Source organism: Nyctereutes procyonoides, unplaced genomic scaffold, assembly GCF_905146905.1.
Source record: "Nyctereutes procyonoides isolate TBG_1078 unplaced genomic scaffold, NYPRO_anot_genome, whole genome shotgun sequence".
NCBI lineage: Eukaryota > Metazoa > Chordata > Mammalia > Carnivora > Canidae > Nyctereutes > Nyctereutes procyonoides.
Genome location: NW_026575042.1, coordinates 11376089 through 11400645, shown reverse-complemented (window position 1 = coordinate 11400645; position 24557 = coordinate 11376089). Strand labels below are relative to the sequence as shown.

The 24557-nt window shown below is 37.2% G+C and overlaps 1 protein-coding gene across 1 annotated transcript in view; it reads left to right on the top strand.

Annotated features, from left to right (window-relative positions):
* ULK4 (unc-51 like kinase 4) overlaps positions 1-24557 on the top strand; it is a 590170-nt gene that overhangs the window by 100610 nt on the left and 465003 nt on the right. Inside the window, exons 18-20 of the mRNA XM_055321719.1 lie at positions 3562-3669; positions 9768-9851; positions 24216-24377. Coding sequence (XP_055177694.1) covers positions 3562-3669; positions 9768-9851; positions 24216-24377 — 354 coding nt within the window. The remainder of the gene's footprint in view (positions 1-3561; positions 3670-9767; positions 9852-24215; positions 24378-24557) is intronic.

Below are 24557 nucleotides of genomic sequence, written 5' to 3'. Positions count from 1 at the left end.
ACAGGGCCACATGGAAGAATATCACAGTGATTAGGAGGCAGAATATAGCAGCAAGGGGAATGCCTAAGCCGTTGCCTTTATTGGGGTTTCCACAGGAAAGGCAAAGGAAGACAAGGGAAGGGTAAATAGTTTAGTGTTGGGTTGTTTGACTTCAGCAGGCTTTGGGATATAGGGTAGTCTCTAGTTGGATGGTAACTGGCTCTGAGATGATGAAGGCAGAAGAATATTACCTCCTGGAGTGTATGGGCCAGATAGAGGATTGGCTAGTTTGCATATCGAAGAGATAATTATTTGGGTCTTTGATGTCTCTAAGAATTGGCTACCCTTGGGAAGGCCAGTTTCTTCCCAGTCAGAAAGATTTTTTTTAAGATGTCGGTACATCATAATTACAGAAAATACAACACACACATACACATGCACACAAATTCATTTCTCCATTTATTTAGAGCTTCTTTGATTTCTTTTAAACAATATTGTGTGGTTTTAGCATATAGATCCTATACGTTTTATTAGACTTATACTATTTAACATTTGCAGTGATTGTATATGGCATTTTTAAGTTTCCATGTGTTCATTACTTATATAAAAAATGCAGTTAGTTTTTGAATCCTAATATTTTATCCTGTCACCTTGCTAGCCTCATAAGTTGTAAGGAGTTTGCTTCTGTAGATTTTTTTGGTATTTTCTGTAAAGACAATCATGTCATTTGCAAATAACTTTCTATTTCATATTGAGTGAATTGTGATAGTCTGTGTTTTCCAAGGGGTTGGCCCATTTTGTCTAAGTTGCAAATTTGTATGTGTAATGTCCTTTTGATATGTCTTGTTTTCTGCCCACTTGTTTTACCAATTATTGAGAGGAAGATGTTGGAGTCTACAAGTATAATTCGGGGTTCATTTCTTTTTATAACTTTGTCAGTTTTTGGTTCACATATTTTACAACTGTTTGGTACATGCACATTTAGGATTGGTATATTTCATTGGTGGATTGCCCCTTTTATTATTATGTAATATTTCTCTTGGTCTCCGGTGATTCTCTTTGCTCTGAAATCTGTTGTGTGATATTAACATAGCCGTTCCTGTTTTGCTTTGATTACTGCTGTATATATATGTGTGTGTATATATATATATATATATATATATATATACACACACACACACAAAACATCTATATTTGCTTTCAATTTGTCTATATCACCATCTTTGATATTTCTTGTAGATAGCATAAAGTTGGGTGATATTTTAAATGAACTTTTTAAATTGTATTTAGACCATTTACATTTAATATAATTATATATTTGATACTAAGTCCACCATTTTGCTCTTCTTCTTGCTATTTTTCATTTTTACTTTTATATGAATTACTGAACATTTTTTATAATTTTAATTTTTTATAGTATTTGTATCTGTATAGATTTTACTGGTTCTAGATATTAGATATACAACATACATATAATATATATGTGTAGACTTTTGCATAACCTGTCGTTTTACCAGTTTAAGTGAAGTATAGACAACTTACCTCCTTTTCAACCTTTTAATTTCCCTCATTTTTAAAAAATATTTATTTATTCATAAGAGACACAGAGAGTGAGAGAGGCAGAGACACACAGGCAGAGGGAGAAGCAGGCTCCATGCGGGGAGCCCTGTGGGACTTGATCTTGGGTCTCCAGGATCACGCTCTGGGCAGAAGGTGGTGCTAAACCACCGAGCCACCCAGGCTGTCCCAATTTCCCTCATTTTTATATAATTGTAAATATGTCCTCTAAATATTTAGAGCCAAAGCAGACATTATTATAATATTTGCTTCAACCAACAAACATAGTTTAGGAAACCTAAAAAGAGAAGAAAAGCCTTTTATATTTACTTATATTTTTGCTTCTCATGTTCTTGTTTCCTTCTTGATAATTCCAAGGTTCTTTCCTCTATCATTTTTCTCTTTGGAATGCTTCCTCTAGCATTCTTTTGGGGTAGGTATGCTGGTAATGAATTGCTGTTTTTGTAGGTTACAAAATAAAACCCCCCAAAGTCTGAATATTGTTAATATCAGATAATTTGATGTAATGCTAGTGGATGATTAGTTAAGGTCAAGGAAAAGGAAGACTGTAGAAGTGACCTGGTGCAAGCACTAATGTGATTTTACATGTTTCCCTTTCCTTCTCACTCACTTCACAGAGGGTTCATTCTGTGTGAGGCAGTAAGTGGTGGGGGATACTCATTGCAATATATCTGTTCAGGGGAATACTGCTCAATAATAAAAAGAACAAACTATCAATATATGCTACAACATGGGTGACTCCCCAAAGCATTATGCTAAGCGAACAGAGCAAGAGCAAAAAGAATACATAGTATATGATCCCATTTACATGAACTCTAGAAAATGTGAATTAATAACAGAAAGTAAATCAATAGCTGTCCAGGGAAAGGAAGAAAGGGAGCAAAATGGAGGGATTACCAAGGGAACTTGAGGTAACCTGTGGAGGTATTATCTTGTCTGCGGTGGTGATTTCATAGATGTATACATATGTTAGATGTACCTAATTGTACATTTTAAATATATGTGATTTATTCTGTGTCAGTTATAACTTAATAAAGCTGTTTAAAAAATACCACATCAACAAGTGTTCTCCAGTGCATGGCTATTGTGCAGTAACCCCACATGCAGGCCCAACTCATCCACACTCTTGTTTACAGAGTGAGGCCCATGATCACGTGCTTGGAAGTTGTGGCATTGTCAGATTCTTCTGGAAGTTTTTTTAAATGCTTACTTTCAGTTTCTGTACTTAAATCTTTGTTGACAGTAAGAAACAGTTTTATCTGTGCACTGTACTTTGAATCACACTGTTTAGGGTGCACTATTTTATATACATTTTTTTCCATCTCAGAATGGGGCCATTCTACATGTATCATTTTGAATCTACCTTATTCTACTTTATGGTCACACTGTGATTTGACTAGTTTGTGTTCTGGTGTATGAATTCTGGCAATGAGCATATGTATGTGATTTTCTTAGCATGACTCCCATGAACTTAACTGGATCTGATAAAATATCCTGCTGAATTTCAAAGTGGATTATCTCAAAACTTTGGTATAACATTTCCTTCACCCAGATTTTTAGAAGAATCATTTAAACATTTCATGCAGTGTAAGAATTTTTCAAACTGGGGTGTGCTGGAGGATGGTAGGCTCTAGCCTGGTAAAATCTGTGCTTAGATCTTGGCTGTCCAAGTGAACTGGACAGAGACCTGCTGTTTGTCTTTCAGCCTCCCTTTCCTGTCTTTAGAGATGGAGCAAGAGTTGCCTTGTAGGATCAGCAATACAGTGAAAGTGCTTGGTAGCTGAAAAGTGCTATGTGTATGTGCCTTTCTTTTACTGAATATATTTTTACCTTCATCTGGGATAGTTACTAATTTTTTTCAGGAATAAGTCTCATATTTTGAAAATAATTTGGACACTAGTTCTTAAAAATGGAGGGCAAATTTTGTAGAGTGGAGTGTCTTTTACATACAGGTTAAAGAACTGAGAAATACATGTGAACTAATATACCTTTTTTCCTTTTCAGGCAATTACTGTCTTAACTGAATTAATTAGGGAAAACTTCAGGAATAGCAAACTAAAACAGTGCCTCTTACCAACGCTTGGGGAGCTGATCTACCTTGTAGCCACCCAGGTGAGACCATCTGAGGGACTCTACTGCTGTTTGATGTGTTCTGACATATTCTGGCTGACAAGTGTTAATATCCTATAAAAGTTGTTTTGACTTTGACAAGTGACTAAGGAACCTTGGGGGAAATTTTACCTTTGAAAGAGAAAGGCTATCAGTGTCTGTCTGCCTGTCTCCTTGTCTGTCATGGTCTCCCTCCCAGTGCATCCCACAAAGTATAGGAAATTCTCACACCATATTTTAAAACCAATCGACCAAATGTCCCTCAAACTACTTTTTTTTAGGTTGCTGCCATCTTTGACTCTTTGAAGATGAGGCCATTGGTTTTCTGAGTATAAAAGCTTCATTTCAGTTAAAAATACTGCTTTGTGCAAATAGAGCTCAACTTGTCCATGAGAGTTTGTGACTATAGAATTTGACTTCTTATTTCTTAAGTTACAATATGAAGTGCTATCGAATTCAACAAAGAAAAATTAATGTTTCATTAGTGTTTCTATGAATGTTGATAATGATAAATTATAAGATATTTGATACTGAGGGTTTGTTTTTTTAAAAATTAATTTCAGAGGTAGAATTTAGTGACTCATCAATTGGATACAACAACCACTGCTCATGACTTCAAGTGCCCTCCTTATTGCCCAGCACCCAATTATCCTTTCCCCTCACTCCCCTCCCCTCCAGCAACCCTCAGTTTGTTTACTAGAGTTGAGCTTCTCTTATAGTTTGCCTCTCTTTCAATTTTCATCTTATTTTTCCTTTTCTTCTTCTATGTTCATGTGTTTTGTTTCTTAAATCCCACATGAGTGAAATTATATGGTGTTTATCTTTCTGACTTATTTCACTTAGCATAAGACCCTCTGGTTTCATCCATGTCATTGCAAATGGCAAGACCTCATTCTTTTTCATGGCCGAGTAATATTCCATTGTATATGTATACTACATCTTTTTTATCTATTCATCTGTCAATGGACACTTGGGTTCTTTCCATGTTTTGGCTCTTGTGTACATTGCTGCTATAAACATTGGTAATACTGAGTTTTAAGGAAGTACTGGTAAGTAGTAGTTGATCAGGAGGTTCTCTCACTACATTTGTGATGTTTTGGGTCCCAGATCTTGTTCAAATATTGTATAACTTGAGATCTTGCTCAAATGTTGTGTAATCTGAGTATCCTTAGTATCGAAGCTGAGCTGACTTCCTAGGCAATCATCATTTGAAGGCAATTATCATAATTATTATAAAACATCAGTATTTAAAATCCTTTAGCTCCACAATTAATAATGGTAGCTGATACAGCAAACTGTCCTCTTTTTTTCCCCCCATTATTGTCTTGGCTATTCTTGGCCCTTTGCATGTTGGAATCAGCTTGCCCAATTCCGCAAATCATTTAAAAAATTGCATTGATCTATGCAGATCAAATTGGGAGGTACTGTTACCTTGATAATTTTGAGTCTTCTGCATATTTGGAATTCTACTGGACAAAATAATTATTAGCATGTGCATGGAGGAAGAGCAAAGTATCAATTAGGAAAGTATCAGTATATTGTTGGTGTTTTGTCCTCCAGTGCACAAAAATGGTATTTCCATATATTTCTATTTTAAGAAATACTTTCATTTGAGTTAGTTCATTCTGTTCATAAAACTTTTGTACATCTAGTTTTGTATGAATTTGTTCTTAGGTAGTTTTATATTTTGAAGACACTACACATTCAGGAAGCTAGAAAACTAGGAAGGAAGTCAAGAAGGGTATATGGGGGACTGTGGCTTTCCTATTTTTGTTCCCTGTGTGCCTTATTCCCTGGTAAATAATTGTTCTAATTGCATCCCTACCTGTTTCTCCACACAGTTGGTAATCTTTCCCTCCCGTCCCTCTTTCTGCTCCCAGGCAAACACTGATTCACTTTCTGTCATATCGATTAGTTTGCATTTTCTAAAATCTTATAAATGGAATCATACAGAATCCTATTTCTATTTGTTTCAAAAAGTAGATCTAGAGAATTGTTTTCTTTGGTATGTGCTTTAATTGATATAAACTAAGGCTACTTTAATAAAGGGATGATTTGTGGCATTTGACTACAACTTAGGATAGCAAACTAGAAAAGGAAGTTATATCCCTGGATCCAAAAAATCAGTAACTTTTCATAAGATGAGGGCTTTTGTGGAATTGTCCCTTTGGATATATGTGAACCTTAAGATCTCAGATCAGTGCTGACCTGAAGGGATAATATATACTATGTATAATACAGAGACCTAAGCCCTGTCCTATCGGTTCTCTTTGTGCAAATAGTGCATAGTTGAAGAGCAAAGGTGACAAGTTTGAGGATGGAAGACCAGAGTAGATTCTACAGAGGACATTAGGAGGCAACATACATACAGTTTATGTGTTTCTTTTTTTTTTAATCAAGGATACCTCCTACCTTGAGCCCAGTTATTTCTATTCTGCTTTTTTTTTTTTTTTTTTTGTCTAGCTGTTAATGACCTTTCACCTGGACTGTTGTAATGGTCTCCTTCCTTTATTCTTGTGTCCATTACAGAGAGTACAGTGTCCTTCATCAGAGCCCTCCATTGCTTCTTGTCTTGCTTTGGTCACAGCCAAATCCCATCACTTGCATTGTTGGCCTTGTGGGCTATTGTCCCAGTGCCTATGTGACCTCAGGTCTCACTGCTGTTCTGCCTTCTGCCTCTTTGCACCACACTGACATTCCTCCTCCCTCTCATACTGCACTGTGCAGTATGAGAGGGAGCCACCCTGTCTGTGGCCTTCCTCTAGCTCCTTACTCTGCTCTGGCTTTCTTTATAGCAGTCCTCACCATCTGGACTTACTTGTCTTGTTTGCTCCTCCTCCTCCTCTGCCTACTTCTTCCTCTTTCTCCCTTTCCTTCCATTCCTCTTCCTCTTGTTTCCCCACTAAGCATGATTCAAGCAGAATATTTGTCTTACTCAAGGCTCTGTGGCCATTGTTTAGAAGACTTCCTGGTACTTCGCAGGTGCTTTTATAATGTGTTACCCTGCACTAAGACCAGTGGGATGAGAGGAAAGTGAGCAAGGGGGGCGGGGCTCAATCCCAGGACCCCAAGATCATGACCCCAGTAAAGACTCCTTGACTGAGTCAGTCAGATCTCTTTGTCTTGATGCTGTGAGCAAGGGGAAGTCACAACGGCTCTCAAGAAGGGTAATGATGAGTGGATAAAGAAGATGTGGTTTATGTATACAATGGAATATTACTCAGCCATTAGAAACGACAAATACCCACCATTTGCTTCAACGTGGGTGGAACTGGAGGGTACTATGCTGAGTGAAATAAGTCAGTTGGAGAAGGACAAACATTATATGGTCTCATTCATTTGGGGAATATAAAAAATAGTGAAAGGGAATAAAGGGGAAAGGAGAAAAAATAAGTGGGAAATATCAGAAAGGGAGACAGAGCATGAAAGACTCCTAACTCTGGGAAATGAACTAGGGGTGGTGGAAGGGGAGGTGGGTGGGGGGGGTGACTGGGTGGCGGGCACTGAGGTGGGCACTTGACGGGATGAGCACTGGGTGTTATTCTGTATGTTGACAAATTGAATATCAATAAAAAATAAATTTATTAAAAGAAAAAAAAAGGGTAATGATGTCATCTGGTTTAAATGCCAAAAAAAAGATGACTCTGGTTTAAAGGTGGTGAATACACTGGAGAATGATAAGAAAAGATTCTGAACCTGAATGTGAGTAAGCAAAGTAGGAGCAAAGTTAGGAGTGAGAAGAGGGTGTTTCAGGGAAGAGAAAGCAAGAGGCCAAATATAGTTTACGGTTCCTGAAAGAGTATGGAAATGAGCCTGCTGGGTTGAGTGACATGGAAGTCACTGGAAACTCAACAAGAGCTCTTTTTTCTTTTTCTTTATTTTTTTTTTTAAAGACTTTATTTTTTCATGAGAGACACACACACAAAGGCAGAGACATGCAGGACTTGATCCCAGAACCCTCGGATCATGACCTAAGTCAAAGGCAGATGCTCAACCACTGAGCCACCCAGGCATCCCAACAAGAGTTCTTTTATGTACTTATTTACTTAACTTTGAATTGAGTCAGAAGGCATGCTGGACTGTGCTGAGAGTTTAGCAGGAGATGAGAAAGCTGGTAGAGGTGACATGAAGCCAGAATGTTTGTGTAAAATTGCGGAGGCTGTAAGGCCCCTGTTTGGAAGATGGGGATAGTTAGCCTATTCTAATGGAAATGAAAGGGCCCAGTGGGCTTTGAATATGTAGGGGTGGTATGGAATAGTCCCTAACCTAATGACCCTGAAGGATGCAGGTTGGGAATGGGATCCTGAGCCCACATAAAAGGGGTGGAGGAGCCTCTCTGGTTATAACCACTGAGGGTAAACAGCAGATGGGTTCAGGTGTAGGAATGCTGGGAGCTGGAGCTCCGTTCTTAGGACTTCCATGATCTCAGAGGCGGAGGAAGGTAGGTGCAGTGCTGAGAGGATCATAGGTGCGAAGTTGTCCTTTCAAACAGGGAATTGGTCATAGAGGAATGGGAGGCTGCAGAGTGGTATTGAGGGTCCCTGGACTTGGTGATCCTGAGTCATTCATGGTCTCTCTGTGAGCCCAGCTGCCTGAGCACATGCCTAGAGAAAACAAGCCACTGGCGCCCCCCAGGGTTGGTTTACTCAGAGAATGGAAAAGGGCATGTCAGAGAGGAAAGTGTTCAGGCTTTTGGCTGGAGTGACTAAATAATAGACTCTAGGGAGTCTTAAGTGGCTGGAGGGGAGGGTAGGTGATAAATTACAGAAAGAATGTGATAGTTTTGTTTTTTTATTTTTTTTATTTTTTTTTAATTTTTATTTATTTATGATAGTCAGAGAGAGAGAGAGAGAGAGAGAGAGAGAGAGAGGCAGGCAGAGACACAGGCAGAGGGAGAAGCAGGCTCCATGCACCGGGAGCCCGATGTGGGATTCGATCCCGGGTCTCCAGGATCGCGCCCTGGGCCAAAGGCAGGCGCCAAACCGCTGCGCCACCCAGGGATCCCCATGATAGAAGTTTTGAATAAGTGAGCTGGGAGGGAGGTAAATTGTGCTGGGAAATTGAGTGCTGAATTAGTGATTTTTAAGCTGGAGCAGCAGTTTGGGATAATTTCTAGACTATTACTGTGTGGATTTTTAAAAAGATTTTATTAGCAAGCGAATGAGTGGGGGGAGGGGCAGAGGGGGAGGGAAGACGTTGATTCCCCACTGAGCAGGGAGCCTGACCTGGGGCTCCATCCCAGCACCCGGAGATTGTGACCTAAGCTGAAGGCAGATGCTTAACCAACTGATCCACTCAGGTGCCCTGACTGTGTGTAGAATTCTGTGATTAATCAAGGACATGGTTTTAATGGGCCATAATTCTCATCATAGGTGGAAAAAAAAATTTGGATCAGTTAAGGTACCAGTTCTAAAATTTAGACAGTCTTAAATATTTCTTTAACAATGGCCAAAACCTAATTTCTTTTGCTGTAAAGAGATTAATTTTTCTCACCTTTCTGTGTGGTACCTGATTTATATTTTGATTTTATTTGATACATTGCAGGAGGGTTTTAGTGGTTATTAATTTGGTTCTTCTGTGAGAGAATCATTGCCAATATCATTAAAATCAGTGTACCTGCTAATTACATTTGCTTATTTTTATTTAGCATTTTGTCCTACTAGGTAATATGCTCTCTTTCACTTGTACTTTTGGGTTCTCCTGAGATATTCCCCAGAGCTGTGTATTCTGTGCTTTCAAATCATTTCAGATAATGTACTACCTTTTAGGTAGGAATATCTGTATTATCATCTACAATTATCAATAGAGTAGTTTCTCTACCAACTGGATCATATTGTCAGTTTTCACTTCTTTTTGTCTGGCTTTTGATGAGGGGGTCTGATGAACATCATAGAATATGATGAGAAAGAGGAGAAATACTTTGTATGTACAATGTAGTAAAAAGACCCCTAACTGGGTCAGAATTGTCAGGTAGTAATACTTTAAAAAGAATATTTAGAAGTTTTAGGTAGTTTGTGTATTTGAAACTGTCTTTTTCTTGAACGGGTTAATATATCTTTTGTGCTGTTAGCTTCACTGCTTTCCCTTCCACTTCGTTTTAGGAAGAAAAAAAAAAGAACCCTAGAGAATGCTGGGCTGTTCCCTTGGCTGCGTACACAGTGCTAATGAGGTGCCTTCGGGAAGGGGTAAGGCTCCTTTGTTGTCCTCTGTAGACACCCTCAATTGTAATAACCCTTCAGGCACTGTGTGCGGTTTGTAGCCTGCAGCAGTGCAGGAGCTTGTCAACCAAGTATTGCTCCTGAATTTAAATAATCCCGACAAGCCACCATGAGCAAGTGACCTACAATGGAGCAAGTGTAAAAATGAAGTAGCTTTCTCCTTCACTTTTTAAATGTCTTGCCTTTTAAAAGATGATAGCAAACACAAACATAAGTAGCTTTTTAATAGCATATTCTTCATCCTCCCCTGTTTTTAAACTTACTGATATACCAGTTTAGTGAGCAAGGTGTGTGCAGAGGATTTTCTGTGAGCCTCAAAGCCCCATGATTATCTTGTCAGGTTGCCATTTTGTGGTTCAGAAACAGGAAGCTTCCACTAGTATCCATTCATTTTAATATTAAATGGTATTTATTATGTGACTACTCCCCCCCCCCCATTTATTCACAGTCTTTCTCATGCTGAAAACCAGCCAGCTGGCTAACTAACCAACTGGTGTAAGTAGCTCCTGTGTGTTACTATGTAAAGGATGTAGTAGCTGACCTAAAAGGTTTGCAATTTCTGTTTGCTTTAAACCATTTGACATTGTTTCACCCAAGGCAAAGCCATAGGCAAAAGACATTCCTTAAGGAATGAAAAAATATGTCACAATAAACATCTTCCTTTTGAGTTCATTACTTGCTGCGTGGTATGGAAATGGAATGATGTTCCAAGTATAAAAGAGTTCTGCAAGGGTTTCCCCCTAGTGATCCAGAAATGAAGTTTGAACACTTCCTAGCCTGTAGGGTTGAATGCGTTGTCAGCTGTTATTATGGGCTATGAATAAAGCTGGTAAATTGTACTTTACCAATAATCCAAGAATTAAGTCATGTTTATCTGTAGTCAAAAGACATGTTTCAGTTTATCATTCAAGGCCTCAAGCCAGGCACACTTGGGGGCACAGAGATGAAGAAGGTGACTATTCACATATACATACATCTCACCTATTGTAGGAGATAAGATAAAGATACAAAGTGGAAGATGTCAAGCATTTAAGTGTGAAAGAACAAAATACAGGAGCTCAAGGGAGAAAAGAGTCTTCTAGAAACTTTCTCAACAGTGTAAAGAAATTTTAAAAACTTTGTACTTTAATTTTTAGAAGTTAGCTTAATGTGTAATAAAAGATGATTGATTCTAGACCATTGGTTGTATCCTTGATTGAATATCTTCTCCTGTCCCCTCCTGTGTTTATCATTGTACATGTAATAGGAAGAAGAATGTCTGTTATCCATGTATATTGTTATTATTTTTTAAAGATTTAAAAAATTTATTTATTCATGAGAGACACAGAGAGAGAAGCAGGCTCCATGCAGGCAGCCTGATGTGGGACTCGATCCCAGGACTCCAGGATCATGACCTGAGCCAAAGGCAGATGCTTAACTGCTGAGCCGCCCAGGTGTCCCATTGTCCCATGTATATTGTTATTAAATAATTATTTTTAATAATTCTATTTTGTATTTTAGTAGCATGTGTACCTTTTATTGCCTTTGTATGTATGACAGGTCTTGTGTATTTTTCATAAAGAGGGAGGGAAGTCCAGGACTCTCTAATTTATGAAAATTTTGTTGTATATCTGAAAGGCAGTTAAGTATGTGCTTGGACAGCACAAACAGGTGTCCCTCACTTTTTAAAAGTTTGCGTTACATCACTTGACTTTTACAAAAGATCCACAGTACTTCCTTTCTCTAATTGAAAGAAATGGGAAGAGTATCTCTGCTTCTACAAAAAAGGGCAAAAAGCAAAAATAGCATTCAGGGTTTGTTTTGCAGTGAGTTGTTACCCAGGGAAACCTCCCCCTGCCCCTACCAAGGTCCTTCCATCCCCTGGAACTACTATACTTAGCATCTTAGCATCAAGTCACCATGGGTTTCAGTCATATCTTTGAGTGACTGTCCTTTGTCATGATATATTTTCTACATCTGTTAACAAGATGTGTGCTAAGTATCAGAGAAGCTGGAGAGGTTATTTTTGGAGTCTAGGAATGCTCAAAATCTTGACTGTTTAACTTAATGGTAATTGCTCTTTGCTTTACTCGGTTGGGGCTTAGCAAAGGTTTCACAGGAACAGGGTACGTACTTTTGGATAGTGGGGGAAACCTGAACTCTAACATTGTTTCTGTAGGACAGATAAATTAGGGGTGTTTATATTCCCCCTAAAAAAGGGTTTCTGTCTTTACAAAAATAACTCAGTTATAGCAGTTCTTTAACATATATGTCTAATGTATTTAGGACATAGTTGAAAGTAAATGATTTTTAAGCCTCTTCAAAAATTAAAAATTTTTTTCCAGGTAGGAAAACTTTTCCCAGCACCTACTGGTATTTCTGAATGTAGGTTCTTTTTTCGTGAAATTTATGTGTATGCTTATATGTATGGTTAAAAGCACACACTTTGATATACCCACTTTCTTGAAAATAAAAAAGGGGCTGGGGTCTTAGAGAATTCTTTGTCTCTCTTGGATTGTAGCTTGCTCTTTCAAGGAGTACCACTATTCTGACTTCATAATAAACATTCCCAAGTTTTTCTTTATTGTGTTTCCATCTTTGTATTTCTAGATATTTCTTCCCTCCCTCCCCCATTTCCTTTTTTAGAGGGCGGGGCAGAGGGAGATGGAGAGAGAGAATCCCAAGCAGGCTCCATGCCCAGCCCAATGTGGAGGTCGACCCAAGATTGTGATCTAAGCTGAAATCAAGAGTTGGATTCTTAACCAACTGAGCTACCCTGGTGCCCCTGTATTGCAAGATATTTCGTTGACTGGTTCTTAAGGCTAAACTTCATATAAATAAATGGCACCAAATCCTGTGCAGACTTAATTCTTCTGCTCCAAAGTTAAATTGAAATTGATACATGCTAATTGTGAAAACAGTCATTCATTTATACTACTGTGTAGTATGTTGTTTCAATATGTGTCAGTACACACAGATACATGTGTATATCAGTACACTCCCAGGAGTAGGGTATGGGAGTACCCCTTAACCTACATCTTGAACATTTAATATGGTCAGACTTTAAATTTTTGTCAATTTCATGGACATTAATTATTTTCATTTTTGTTATTACTAATAGGATCACCATCCTTTTCTATTTATCTTTTTTTTTTGTTTCCCATTGCTTTATAGGAATTTGGTACACTGCCTCCCTTATTGTTAAAAAATATTTGAAATATTAGAAAAGGGAAGAAAACTATAATGATGACCTTTATTTCCATCAGTTTCAGTAGTTTTTAACATTTTTTCTCCTTTGTTGTAATATAGCTGTATATATTCATGTTACATGCATTTATTATTTACTTATTCCTCTATTTTCTGAACTGTTTGAACAAATTGCAGAGGTCATGGCAGTCCATGCACTGGAATTTTTATGTATCTGGATATTAATCTTCTGTTGTTTATATGTGTTACAGATATTTTGTGATTTGTGGTTGGGCTTTTCATTTTCTTAAAATATATTCTTAAAAAATATATGGGTAATAAGTTCTCCCAGCATTATTTGTTTTTTAAGATTTTATTTATTCATGAGAGACTGAGAGAGAGAGAGGCAGAGACATAGGCAGAGGGAGAAGCAGGCTCTCTGTGAGGAGCCTGATGTGGGACTCGATCCCAGGACCTGGGATCACACCCTGAGCCGAAGGCAGACTCTCAACCCCTGAGCCACCAAGGTGCCCCTCTCCCAGCATTATTTAATGAGAAGGGTACCCTCTCCCCACTGCTCTGCAGTGTCCCCTGTCACATCAGTGTCTTTTGGACTCTGTTTGATTCTGTTGGTGTATTATCTGTCTCTGTGCCATACTATCCAAATTAATACTTGGATATATATATCCAAATTAATACTATATATTATTTAATGATTTTTTTAAGTACATGGGGAGTTTTCCCTTACTAACATCTTTTTCAAGAGTTTCTTATCTATCTTTGTTCCTTTTTCTTGTGTATTTTACATTCACCTCTTCAGGTTCACCTATTTGGATGTTAAGAATACATCTGTAAATAAATTTGAAGAGAATTAGTTCATAGTAATAGAAAATGGAAGGCCTACTCAATGAGGAGACTAATAATAGAATGACACATTTAATTAAAAAAACTGAATTAAAGTAACAAGTTCTTTTGAATTTTTGGTGACATTCAGTTAATGTATTTATTGCTTAAGTTCACTCTTTCAGCTGTAGGTCTCATTCTTTACAGGTAACATTTATGAAACATATATTATGTACTAGCTGGATACAGGAAAGGTAAAGATGAATTAAGATACTGCCCTGCCTTCAGTTTTTAGGAGAGATTTTTTTTTAATCCTTTGTTCTTTGAACCAGACTTTTATTGTTGTTTTTGTAACTTCATTTGCTTTGGTTTCATTGTGTAGTCATTAAGACATTTCAGGCTATTAATTTTTCTCTCCCTCTAATGTTAGCTGTATCTCACTAGTTTTGACATGTAGTGTTTCATTGTTGCTATTTTATTGATAATCCCTAGTTCTCGTTTTAAATTTGTCCTGGATCCAGGGTTGTTTATGAGATGGTTAACTTTTTCAGGTAGGTGGGATTTAATTGCCCTTTTTTCTTTGTTAAAATAACGAAGTTGGGGATCCCTGGGTGGCTCAGCGGTTTGGCACCTGCCTTTGGCCGGGGGCGGTATCCTGGAGTCCCGAGATCGAGTCCCACGTCGGGCTCCTGGCATGGAGCCTGCTTCTCCCTCCTCCTGTCTCTGCCCCCCCCATGTCTATCATAAATAAATAAATAAATCTTTAAAAAAAATAAAATAACGAAGTTGCATTACCTTATCGTCAAGAATGTGGTTTGTCCTATTTCTCTTTGGATGTAAAAAAAAAAAATTTTTTTTTGGTAAAATACATGTAACATAAAACTTAACCACTTTAACCACTAAGTATATAGTTCTGTGGTATTGAGTATATTCACATTGCTGTGCTATTTCTGTTGTTTTAAATATAGTGAGATGTTGTTTTGCTTTGCCTACTGAATTTTTTTTCCCCTGCATCAAAACTTAGTAATGTGTCTTGTTGATTTATGGGCCTGGTAAAAACCGGTTTTTACCTCTTTTCTTTCTCTTAATTTCTGCATTGGGAAGAAAGCAGTACAGATTTTACTTCATTTTAATTTGATATGTAGACTTCTTAGAAGCCAACTTTAGTTTTAAATTATAAACTCTTTTGTTCATTATGTGTAGAAAATTGGCTTTGCCATGAGATACTTATGTTATAAAAATAAAATATTTTCTAGTCAAATATATTGAGACACTGGATTAAACAAGGTTGAACAGGTGTTTGTGTGTGTGTGTTTGTGTGTGTGCTTTTCAAAGCTTGTAACTGTGACTCTACTTGGAGGTGGGGCAGATTGTGTATGCAACATTTTCAAAGTAATTTGCCCACATACCAACCTTATCTTATGCCATGTTGTGGGATGCATTTTGGGAGAAGAAGTTACAGACTTACATGGAGACTGTCAGGAGTTCAAGATAGCTTTTAGTAGGTTTTCTTTTTTTAAAGTTACATAAGGTATGATGACAATGTTTTCTGAACAGTCAGCCTATTTTCTGAACACAGTTTCTGTAACTTAACAATGTTGATAGAGATGCAAATCAGATGTTTTTGTCCTTGTTACAGATATCAATGCTTAGGTGGAGAGAGGGCAAGTATTTAGAGAGTAGGAGACAATATGGTGGATCCCCCAAACAGTAGGAAGATCTGGTGTGACTGTTGAAAACGGAGTGTGATAGTATGGAAGAAGAGGTATTCAAGGGGATACTGACAGACTGTCAGAATTGGGGCTGGCTTTTCAGAGACCTTGAACTGGGACCAGAGGATGTGAATTTCAATCCAAATGTGTTACTCTTTCGTGTTTTGGTGTTGGCTAAGGTCTGGGCACCCCCACCTGGTGATATTTCTTATATAGGCAGGTAGTTCTTGATGGTCTTCCATGAGCTTCTGAATTGGGCTCCTCTGAGTCTTTATTAGAAAGAGTGCAGAGAGAGAGCACAAGTGAGGGGGGAGGGTCAGAGGAAGAGGGAGAAGAAGCCAGGCATCCCCCAAATGGTCTAGTTTCATTCTTCTGCATGTGGCTGTCCTATTATATTATTTCTAAATAATAGCTTATTCAGTAATTTTGAAGTAACAAAATTAGTTTAAGAAGAAATTTCTTTTTCTTTTTAAAGATTTTACTTATTTATTTGACAAAGCATAAGTAGAGGGAGTGGCAGGCAGAGGGAGGGGGAGAAGCAGGCTCCCCACTGAGCAAGGAGCCCGATGTGGGGCTCCATCTCCGGACCTCGGGATCATGATTTGATTTGAAGGCAGATGCTTAACCAACTGCGCCACCTAGGTGCCCCTAAGAGGAAATTTCATTTTCTTTTTTTTTTTTTTTTAATTAGAGCGCTCTCTCTTTTTTTAAACAAAGAAAACTAGTAGTAAAATTGTTTATGTGTTTAATTAGAAAAGACTGGGCTTGAATTAGAAGTACTAGAGATGTTAGCCATATATATTATTTTTGAAATCTTTCAGACAATAGGGTACCTAAAACAAGGAGAAAAAGGAGTTAAAATTCTTGGCTTTTGATAAAAAAAATTTAAAATGTACAGTTATATTTTCTGACTTTGTAATTTTAACAGTTTAATTTTAATCTCCTTATTAAGAAATGTGTGTGCTTCAACATCAGGTTCTTTCTGGGTACTTACTACTAATAGAGGACCAGGTTGGAGGTGGGGACATGGAAGGCCATGTCCGTGAGCTTCTCATTTAGCTCAAGGATGACCTTGCCTATAGCTATTTCAGTGCCAGTAGAAGCAGGAATGATGCTCTGGGCAGCCCCTTGGCCAACATGCCACAGCTTCCCAAGGTCTTCTGGGTAGTAGTGATGGCATGGAGTCATGAATCTCTCCATGATGTCAAAGTTGTCATGGATGACATTGGCTAGAGGGGCTAAGCATTTGGTGATGCAGGAAGCATTGCTGGCAATCTTCAGGGAATTGCCATACTTCTCATGGTTCATGCCCATCACAAGCTTGGGGGCATCAGTAGAAGGGGGAGGGATGATGACCCTTTTGGCACCACCCTTCAAGTGAGCCTCAGCCTTCTCCATGATGGTGGAGACTCCTATGGACTCCACAGCATACCCGGCACCAGTATCACTCCATTTGATATTGACTGGATCTTCCTCCTAGAAGATGGAGATGGGCTTTCCATTGACGATAAGTTTCCTGTCTCAGCCTTGACTATCCCACTGAATTTGCTGTGGGTAGAATTGTACTGGAACATGTAGACCATGTAGTTGAGGTCAATGGGAGGGTTCACTAATTGGAACAATATCTGTTTTGCCAGTTAAAAGCAGCCCTGGTGACCAGGCACCCAATACTGCCAAATCCATTTACTCTGGCCTTCACCAGAAGGTGAAGTGTCTTGGGGGTGTGGCTAGCACTGTACCAGAAGATGTGACCATCTGTCCAACAGGAGTAGAGAGCCACTCTCTATAATGTTTTGAATGCTATTCAGTAAGATGCAAAAGGGCATAGTAAGTAAGGATGGAGTTACCTAATATGTCTTAAAGTGAACCTTTGAGAAGGGCATGAGGAAGTGATCCTGAGTTAGTATCAAGTGGGACAGATGGCTTCCAGAGATGTGGTGTAGGATAAGAGGCACAAAGCATGGCATTTTCCATGCCAGGGTGAAGTTGCATCTCCTCTCCTCCTGTGGCAGGTAACTTCACAGGGGAGGCTTCAGAGTTTGGCTTTGCTGAATTCAGTATGCAAGAACTGGTGAAATACCATTTATAATACCTTTCAAGGATTTATGTTGGTTGGATTTCTGTGCAAATATTCATATTTGACTTATTTTTATCCCATTACATGTTTTGTACTTTTAAATCCTATAGCTCTTCTGTATCTTACTTGTTTAATGCCTGTGCTTATAGTTTTTCTATTTATCTTTTTTTTTTTTTTAGCTTATGGTATTATGCTTAGAGGAAATGGTGTATGATTTCAGTTCTTTAGAATTTGTGAGACTTCTTTCATGACTCAATATCTGTATACTTGGGGAAAAAAAAAAGGCAAACTCTACCATTGTTGGAATAATGTGTTTTTTCCTTTACATTAGGTCAAGCTTGTTAATCTGATAGATAGGGATATAAATCTTCTATATCTATACTGATTGCTTTTTGTCTGTTTATTTTATCACCTACTGAGATAGATGTTTGAAATGCTTTCTTTGATATGATTGCAATTTTATATTTTGGTTTTATGTATTTTGAATATTAGTTATTTGATATATAAAAAAATTAGATAGTATTTTCCTTGCTTATTGAAATTTTGATCATTATGTTGTTACTTTAAAAATTTACCAGTAGGTGCCTGGCTGATTCAGTTGGTAGAGCACATGACTCTTGATCTTGGGGTTGTGAGTTTGAGTCCCATGTGGGGTGTAGAGATTAAATAAATAAAACTTAAAAAATCACCAGTAATGCTTTTTTTTTTTTTCAAAGCCTATTCTGTCTTTTAATTTAGTTATACCATCCTTTGTTGGGCTAGATATGACTGGTGTATCTTTTTCCATTCTCTTATTTTTAGCTTTTCTAGGTAAATAACTTTATTTAAAAAAAATTTTTTTTTAAAACGATTTTATGTATTAGACACACACACACAGAGACAGAGAGAGCACAGCTGGGACAGCAGCAGGGGCAGCGGCAGCAGAGGGAGAGGGAAAAGCAGCCTCCTTGCTGAGCAGGGAGCCCAATGTAGGACTCAGTCCCAGGACCCTGGTTCATGACCAGAGCCAAAGGCAGATGCTTTTTTTTTTTTTTTCTTCAAAGGCAGATGCTTAAATGAATGAGCCACTCAGGCACCCCAAATAATTTTATTTTTGATGTTTCTCTTAATATTGTATTAAAAATTCTGCTTTACAGTTTTTCTGTAGTATTTAGCCCATTTATGATTTTGTAGTTGGTGTAGCTGTATTCATAGCTGCTATCTTATTTTGTGCTTTTGTTCTTTGTTTCTTTTTTCTTCATGTCTTTCTGGTTTGATTGCTTTATGAAATAATTCCTTTTAATCTTTTAGTGGTTATTCTGTTGCTGCTCTTATTGTTGAAATCTATTTTTTCCATGAATACAGTTGTAGGTTGAAAGTATTTTTAATAATTAAAGATAGCGTTTTGGTGTCTTCTGATTGCACTTGGCTGTTAAGAAATTAGCTTGTTAGAACAACTATGGCTCTTCTGAAGGAGATACTCTGTAAATCAATTGAGGGACTACTTATACATTTTGCTTCCCCTCCTGTAATCTCCTCTTCCTAACACACACCTTCATCTCCCAACTCAGATCAATGAGGAGTCAGGGAGATGGGAGAATTACTTTTTGTTCATCTCTGTTATACTTGGTTGTAGGCACCGGAAGCTCTGGCTTTAATTGGAGCTGGGTCTTCATCTAACTTCCAATATGTGTGGGCTCTCATCTTCCCTCACATTCCTTTTCATTTTGTTGGACAAATGCTCTCAGGGTGAACATCAGCTTAAGAGCTCTGGGTACCTCTGAGGATTCTTGCCTAACAGTCACTGGCCTAAGAATTTGGTGCTAGTTCATTGATACTTTTAAGGTTTGTTTATTTTCTTATTTTGTATCTAGCATTTTTAGTTGCTTTTAGAGGGAGAGAGTTGTCTAGATATCTAGCCTACTATATTTAAAGAAAGAGAAATCCCATTTTCTTGGTTGAATGAGTTACTGAAACAGTAAACCAAACTCCAGGTACCTTGAGATCTTTAGAAGAAAGGTTATAGTTGTACTAAATCAACACATGTGAAAATAATTAATGTCAATATTTTAGATGTTAATTTTGGTACTTTTCTTTTTGAAAAGTTGCCACATAGGCTAACATTGGCAGCAAAACTTTTTTGTTAAATCTATCCACAACACATTAGAATTACTTAACACTGTTAAAGAAATAGTATAGCTCTTCATCGATAGCCTAATCATCATAGGCTTATTTTCACAGGATAATTTACTAATCATCATAGCTTTTATCCTCATAATATGATGAAATAGGTCTTTGATTTAAGTGACAGTATTAGTTCAGTCCAGTTATCCCTTCCAAAGAGTTAATTAAGCGGAAAATAGCACCAATCTTATTGCTTGTATCGTGTCCCACAGGGGATTTCAGAGGGACTAGGATAACTCATTTCAGGTAGTAGCAAGTTGAATTGGCCTGACAGCCTCACTGAGTTTATAGAGCACGGGGATGACACATGGCTCCCTTCCAACCTGTGTGCTAAAGTAGTCGTGGTTTTCCAGTACTGGGAATGAGTTTTCTAGGAATTGACTGACAGTTGTGATGTAAAGCATATGTTAAGGTATTTGAAAAGGTCCTTCCCCCTCTCAAATTGCACTCCCCCCTGCCCTATATGCAGGGCAAAGGTTCAGAACCTAATGAGAAGACACAGAACAAGGCATATGGGACAAAAATGTCATATGTGTATGTACTGAGAGCTAGAGAGGATGGAGGGCATAGCTTAATATTTGTGGGCAAGTAGACTTCCTTATATTGCACTCCCACATTAATGAATCTTTGTACCACCCAGGTATGACTGCGCTCTCAAGTGGAGTACCCATCTAGGTAAGACTTAAGATGGGGAAATATGTTTGGTTGTGCCTGGACTCAAAGAGAAAGGGGCAGGAGTTGAGCTGAGCAGTTAGGCATGCTCAGTTTATTCTTTTCAAATTTGCCAACTAGATGGAGCATTTTATTTTTTCTTGGGTAGAATGGATAAAGGAACAGAGAGAGGATGAAAAGATTATATTAATCTTGCCAAATAGTAGGAAACATCAGGAATGGGGAGGAAGCATTGAAGAAGTTCAGGTATCTTTAAAACTTTTTTCTAGCAGCCTTAAAATTCATACTTTATGATATTAATGATAGGAAGAAAAGCTAACATAAAAAATTTACGACTTAAAAATACTATCTTTTATGACCTATGTTAAATGTCCACGTATGTTATTTAATTTCCAAACTGCCTTGTGTTTTATTGTTTTTATAGGTGATAAAACTGAAGCACAGAGGTGAAAAATGCCCAAGGATATATAGCTAGTAGAATGTAAAACAATGGCTTGAACCCAGGTCTAACTTAGCTTCCTATTTTTTTTTATATTTTCATGAAAAATACATAACTTTTTGATTGAAAAAGTAATGTGTATTTTAACAATGCAAATAATGTAAAAATGTCTGAAATAGAATTAGTGGACCTCCTCATAACTCAATACCTACTACACTCACTATTAACAGGTGTTGTATCTCTATGACCTTCCTTTACTTATATATTTATATTTGTATATTTTCTTGTTAAACAGACATGGAATATATTCACATAATTTTTAATGTAGTTTTCAGTATTTCAACTGACATATAACTTATATAAACTGCTCAGGTATTTAGTGTGTATGTATTTCAAATATTTTTTCCCAGTGTAGACACTATGAGGCATAATTGTGTCATTATGAGCAGAAATTTACAATTTTTATGGGGGTTACTTTACCGATTTTTTCCTTTATGCTTAGTGCTTTTTTTCCTAAGAAAGCTTTGCCTACTTAAGATCTTGTCTAGAAGCTTTTTTATTTTAGCTTTTGCATTTAAGTCTGTGACTCATCTCAAATTAATTTGTGAATATGGAGTTTCCTGGGCTGTTTTAGGATTCAGAATATAGTCTAACATAGTAATGGTTTGTGTGATCTTGAAAAAGACATTTATTTTGCTTTTGTTGACAAGAATGTTCTATCAGTATCAAAGTTGGTTGATGGTTTTACCTTTTCTTATATTCTTACTAACTTTCTGGCTACTTGTCCTGTCACTTCCTGAGAAAAAATATTGAATTTCCTAGCTAAAATTGTGAATTTGTCTGTTTATTCTCTCAGTTTTATCAATTTTTGTTTTAGATATTTTGAAGTTCTGTTGTTAACAGGCATAAATAGGATTGTTATATCTTCTGTTTGAATGACTCTTTGTGAAGTAACCTTTACCTTTGGAGATACTTTTTGGTCTGGAATCTACTTTCCTGAAGACATATAGCCACTTTGGCTTTCTTTTGATTACATTAGTGTGATACATATTTTCCATTCTTTTAACCTGTGAATTTACTTATACGGGGATTTCCTGTAGATAGTCTGTATGCGAATCCTGTTTTCTAAAAATCTGAGAATCTCTACGTTTTCATTAGTATGTTTAGGCTTTTATATTTAGTGTGATTGTTGAATAGGTTTAAACTACCATCTTATTATTATGAAGTCTCCAGAATCTAATTCTGTCAACTCAATGTATTTTTCATATAACACTCTGTAATCTCTAGCCTTTGATTTGAGCCATTTTTATATCTTCTATATCACTTTTTATTGTACTTATGCTTTCTTCTTCCTTCTTAGTGTATAGACAATATTTATAATAGCCATTTTAATATATTTTTTTCTAAGTCCACCTTGTATGTGTCATTTCTACTGACGGAATTTTCTTTTTAAGAGTCATTATTTTTCTGCTTTTTTGTATGTGTGGCAACATTAAATGGATGCCAGACATTGTGCTTTTTATATTGTTTTGTGCTAGAGTTTTTTTTTTTTAATTTTTTATTTTGAGGGTGCCTGGCTGGCTCAGTTGGAGGAGCATGTGACTCTTGATCTCAGGGTCATGAGTTCAAGCCCACATTGGAGCCTACTTAAATTTTTTTTTTAATTTTTAAATTTCTCAAAAATTCATATTCCTTTAAGTACTTTTGTAATTTTTCTTGAACTCACTTAAGTTATGTGGAAACAGTTTGATCTTTTTTGAGGCTATCTTTTAAGCATGGTTAGGACAATCCAGAACAACCTTTAGTGTTAATTTGGTGACCCTGCTCAGGTAATACCTTTCTTGGGACATTGCCTTGTGATTTAGGTGGTGTTTGGCTGATTGGCATGCTAATTATTCCCAGCCCTGAGTGATTCCTAAGGATTGTTCTTCTTGCTCCTTTTGATTTTAAAATCCTCTTCCATTTTTATGTTCTTACTACATATTTTCAGATTATTTCATCCCTTTAATTTTTTATTTTTCTTTTTCCAGTTTTTTTTTTAATTTTTATTTATTTATGATAGTCACACAGAATGAGAGAGAGAGGCAGAGACACAGGCAGAGGGAGAAGCAGGCTCCATGCACCGGAGCCCGACGTGGGGTTGGATCCCGGGTCTCCAGGATCGCGCCCTGGGCCAAAGGCAGGCGTTAAACCGCTGCGCCACCCAGGGATCCCCCTTTTTCCAGTTTTTATACAAATTCCAGTTGGTTAATATACAGTGTGTTTCAAGTATGGAATTTAGGGAGTCATTACATGTAACACCTAGTGCTTATCACAAGTGCTTTCCTTAATACCGATCATCCATGTAACCCATCCCCCCAGCTCTCTTCCAGTTAACCTCAATTTGTTCTAAGAGTTTTTTTTTTTTATGGTTTGCCTTCTTTTTCCTCCCCATGTTCTTCTGTTTCAGTCCTTAAATTCCATGAGTGAAATCATATAATTGTCTTTCTCTGACTTATTTTACTATTTTATTTACTTCTTTTATTAAGCATAATACCTGTCATTGCAAATGGCAAGATTTCATTCTTTTTGATGGCTGATTAATATTCCTTGTGTATGTGTATATACTACATCTTTATGCATTCATCAGTCGATGAACATTTGAGCTCTTTCCATAATTTGGCTGTTATAGATAATGCTGTCCCTTCAAATCAGTATTTTGTATCCTTTAGGTAAATACCTAGTAGTGTAATTGTTAGATCATAGATAGTTTTTTTTTTTTTTTTGGATTTTATTAATTTGAGAGAGAGCAAGCATGAGAGAGGGGAAGGGCAGAGGGAGAGAGAGAGAAGCATATTCCTCTATGAGCAGGGAACCTGAGGTGGGACTTGATCCCAGGACCCTGAGATCATGCCCTGAGCTGAAGGCAGGCACATAACCAGCTGAGCCACCCAGACACTCTGTAATGTAGTTCTGTTTTTAACTTTCTGAGGAAACTCCATACTGTTTTCTAGAGTCTGTCATTTTATTTTTATTAAAACATATTAAGATTATGTTATGCTAAGTTTTAGCGATTAAAAGATTAAACTGATTTAGTGATTAAATTGTCATAATTTCATAATGGCCTGAAAGAATGATCACACCTCCTAATTACCTAATGCACACAGGGGCAGATGATATACTCTTGGCATCAGGCCTTTATTTTCACTGGTTATGAAGAAATTTCATGTATGTATTTCTCCTATTAAATAACTACCTTTTACTCTTCTCCCTTTCTCTAGGAAGAGCGTGTTGTGAATCACATGGCAGCAAAGATTATTGAAAACGTCTGCACTACTTTTTCTGCTCAGGCTCAGGGCTTTATTACAGGAGAAATTGGACCCGTTTTATGGTACCTATTCAGACATTCCACTGTTGATTCTCTCAGGATAACAGCAATCTCGGTAAGATGGAGCATCTTTTGGGAACATATCTGGGTATATTTAAACACCAGGTTTGAAGAACTGTCCTGGAAATAGAGTAAATTTCATTGGATAAGTAGGACACAGAAATGGTGAGAACAATAATTTTAAGGCAAAATTTTCAAAACTGGGACTGGTAAACCTTGAGATTGGGGGAAATTG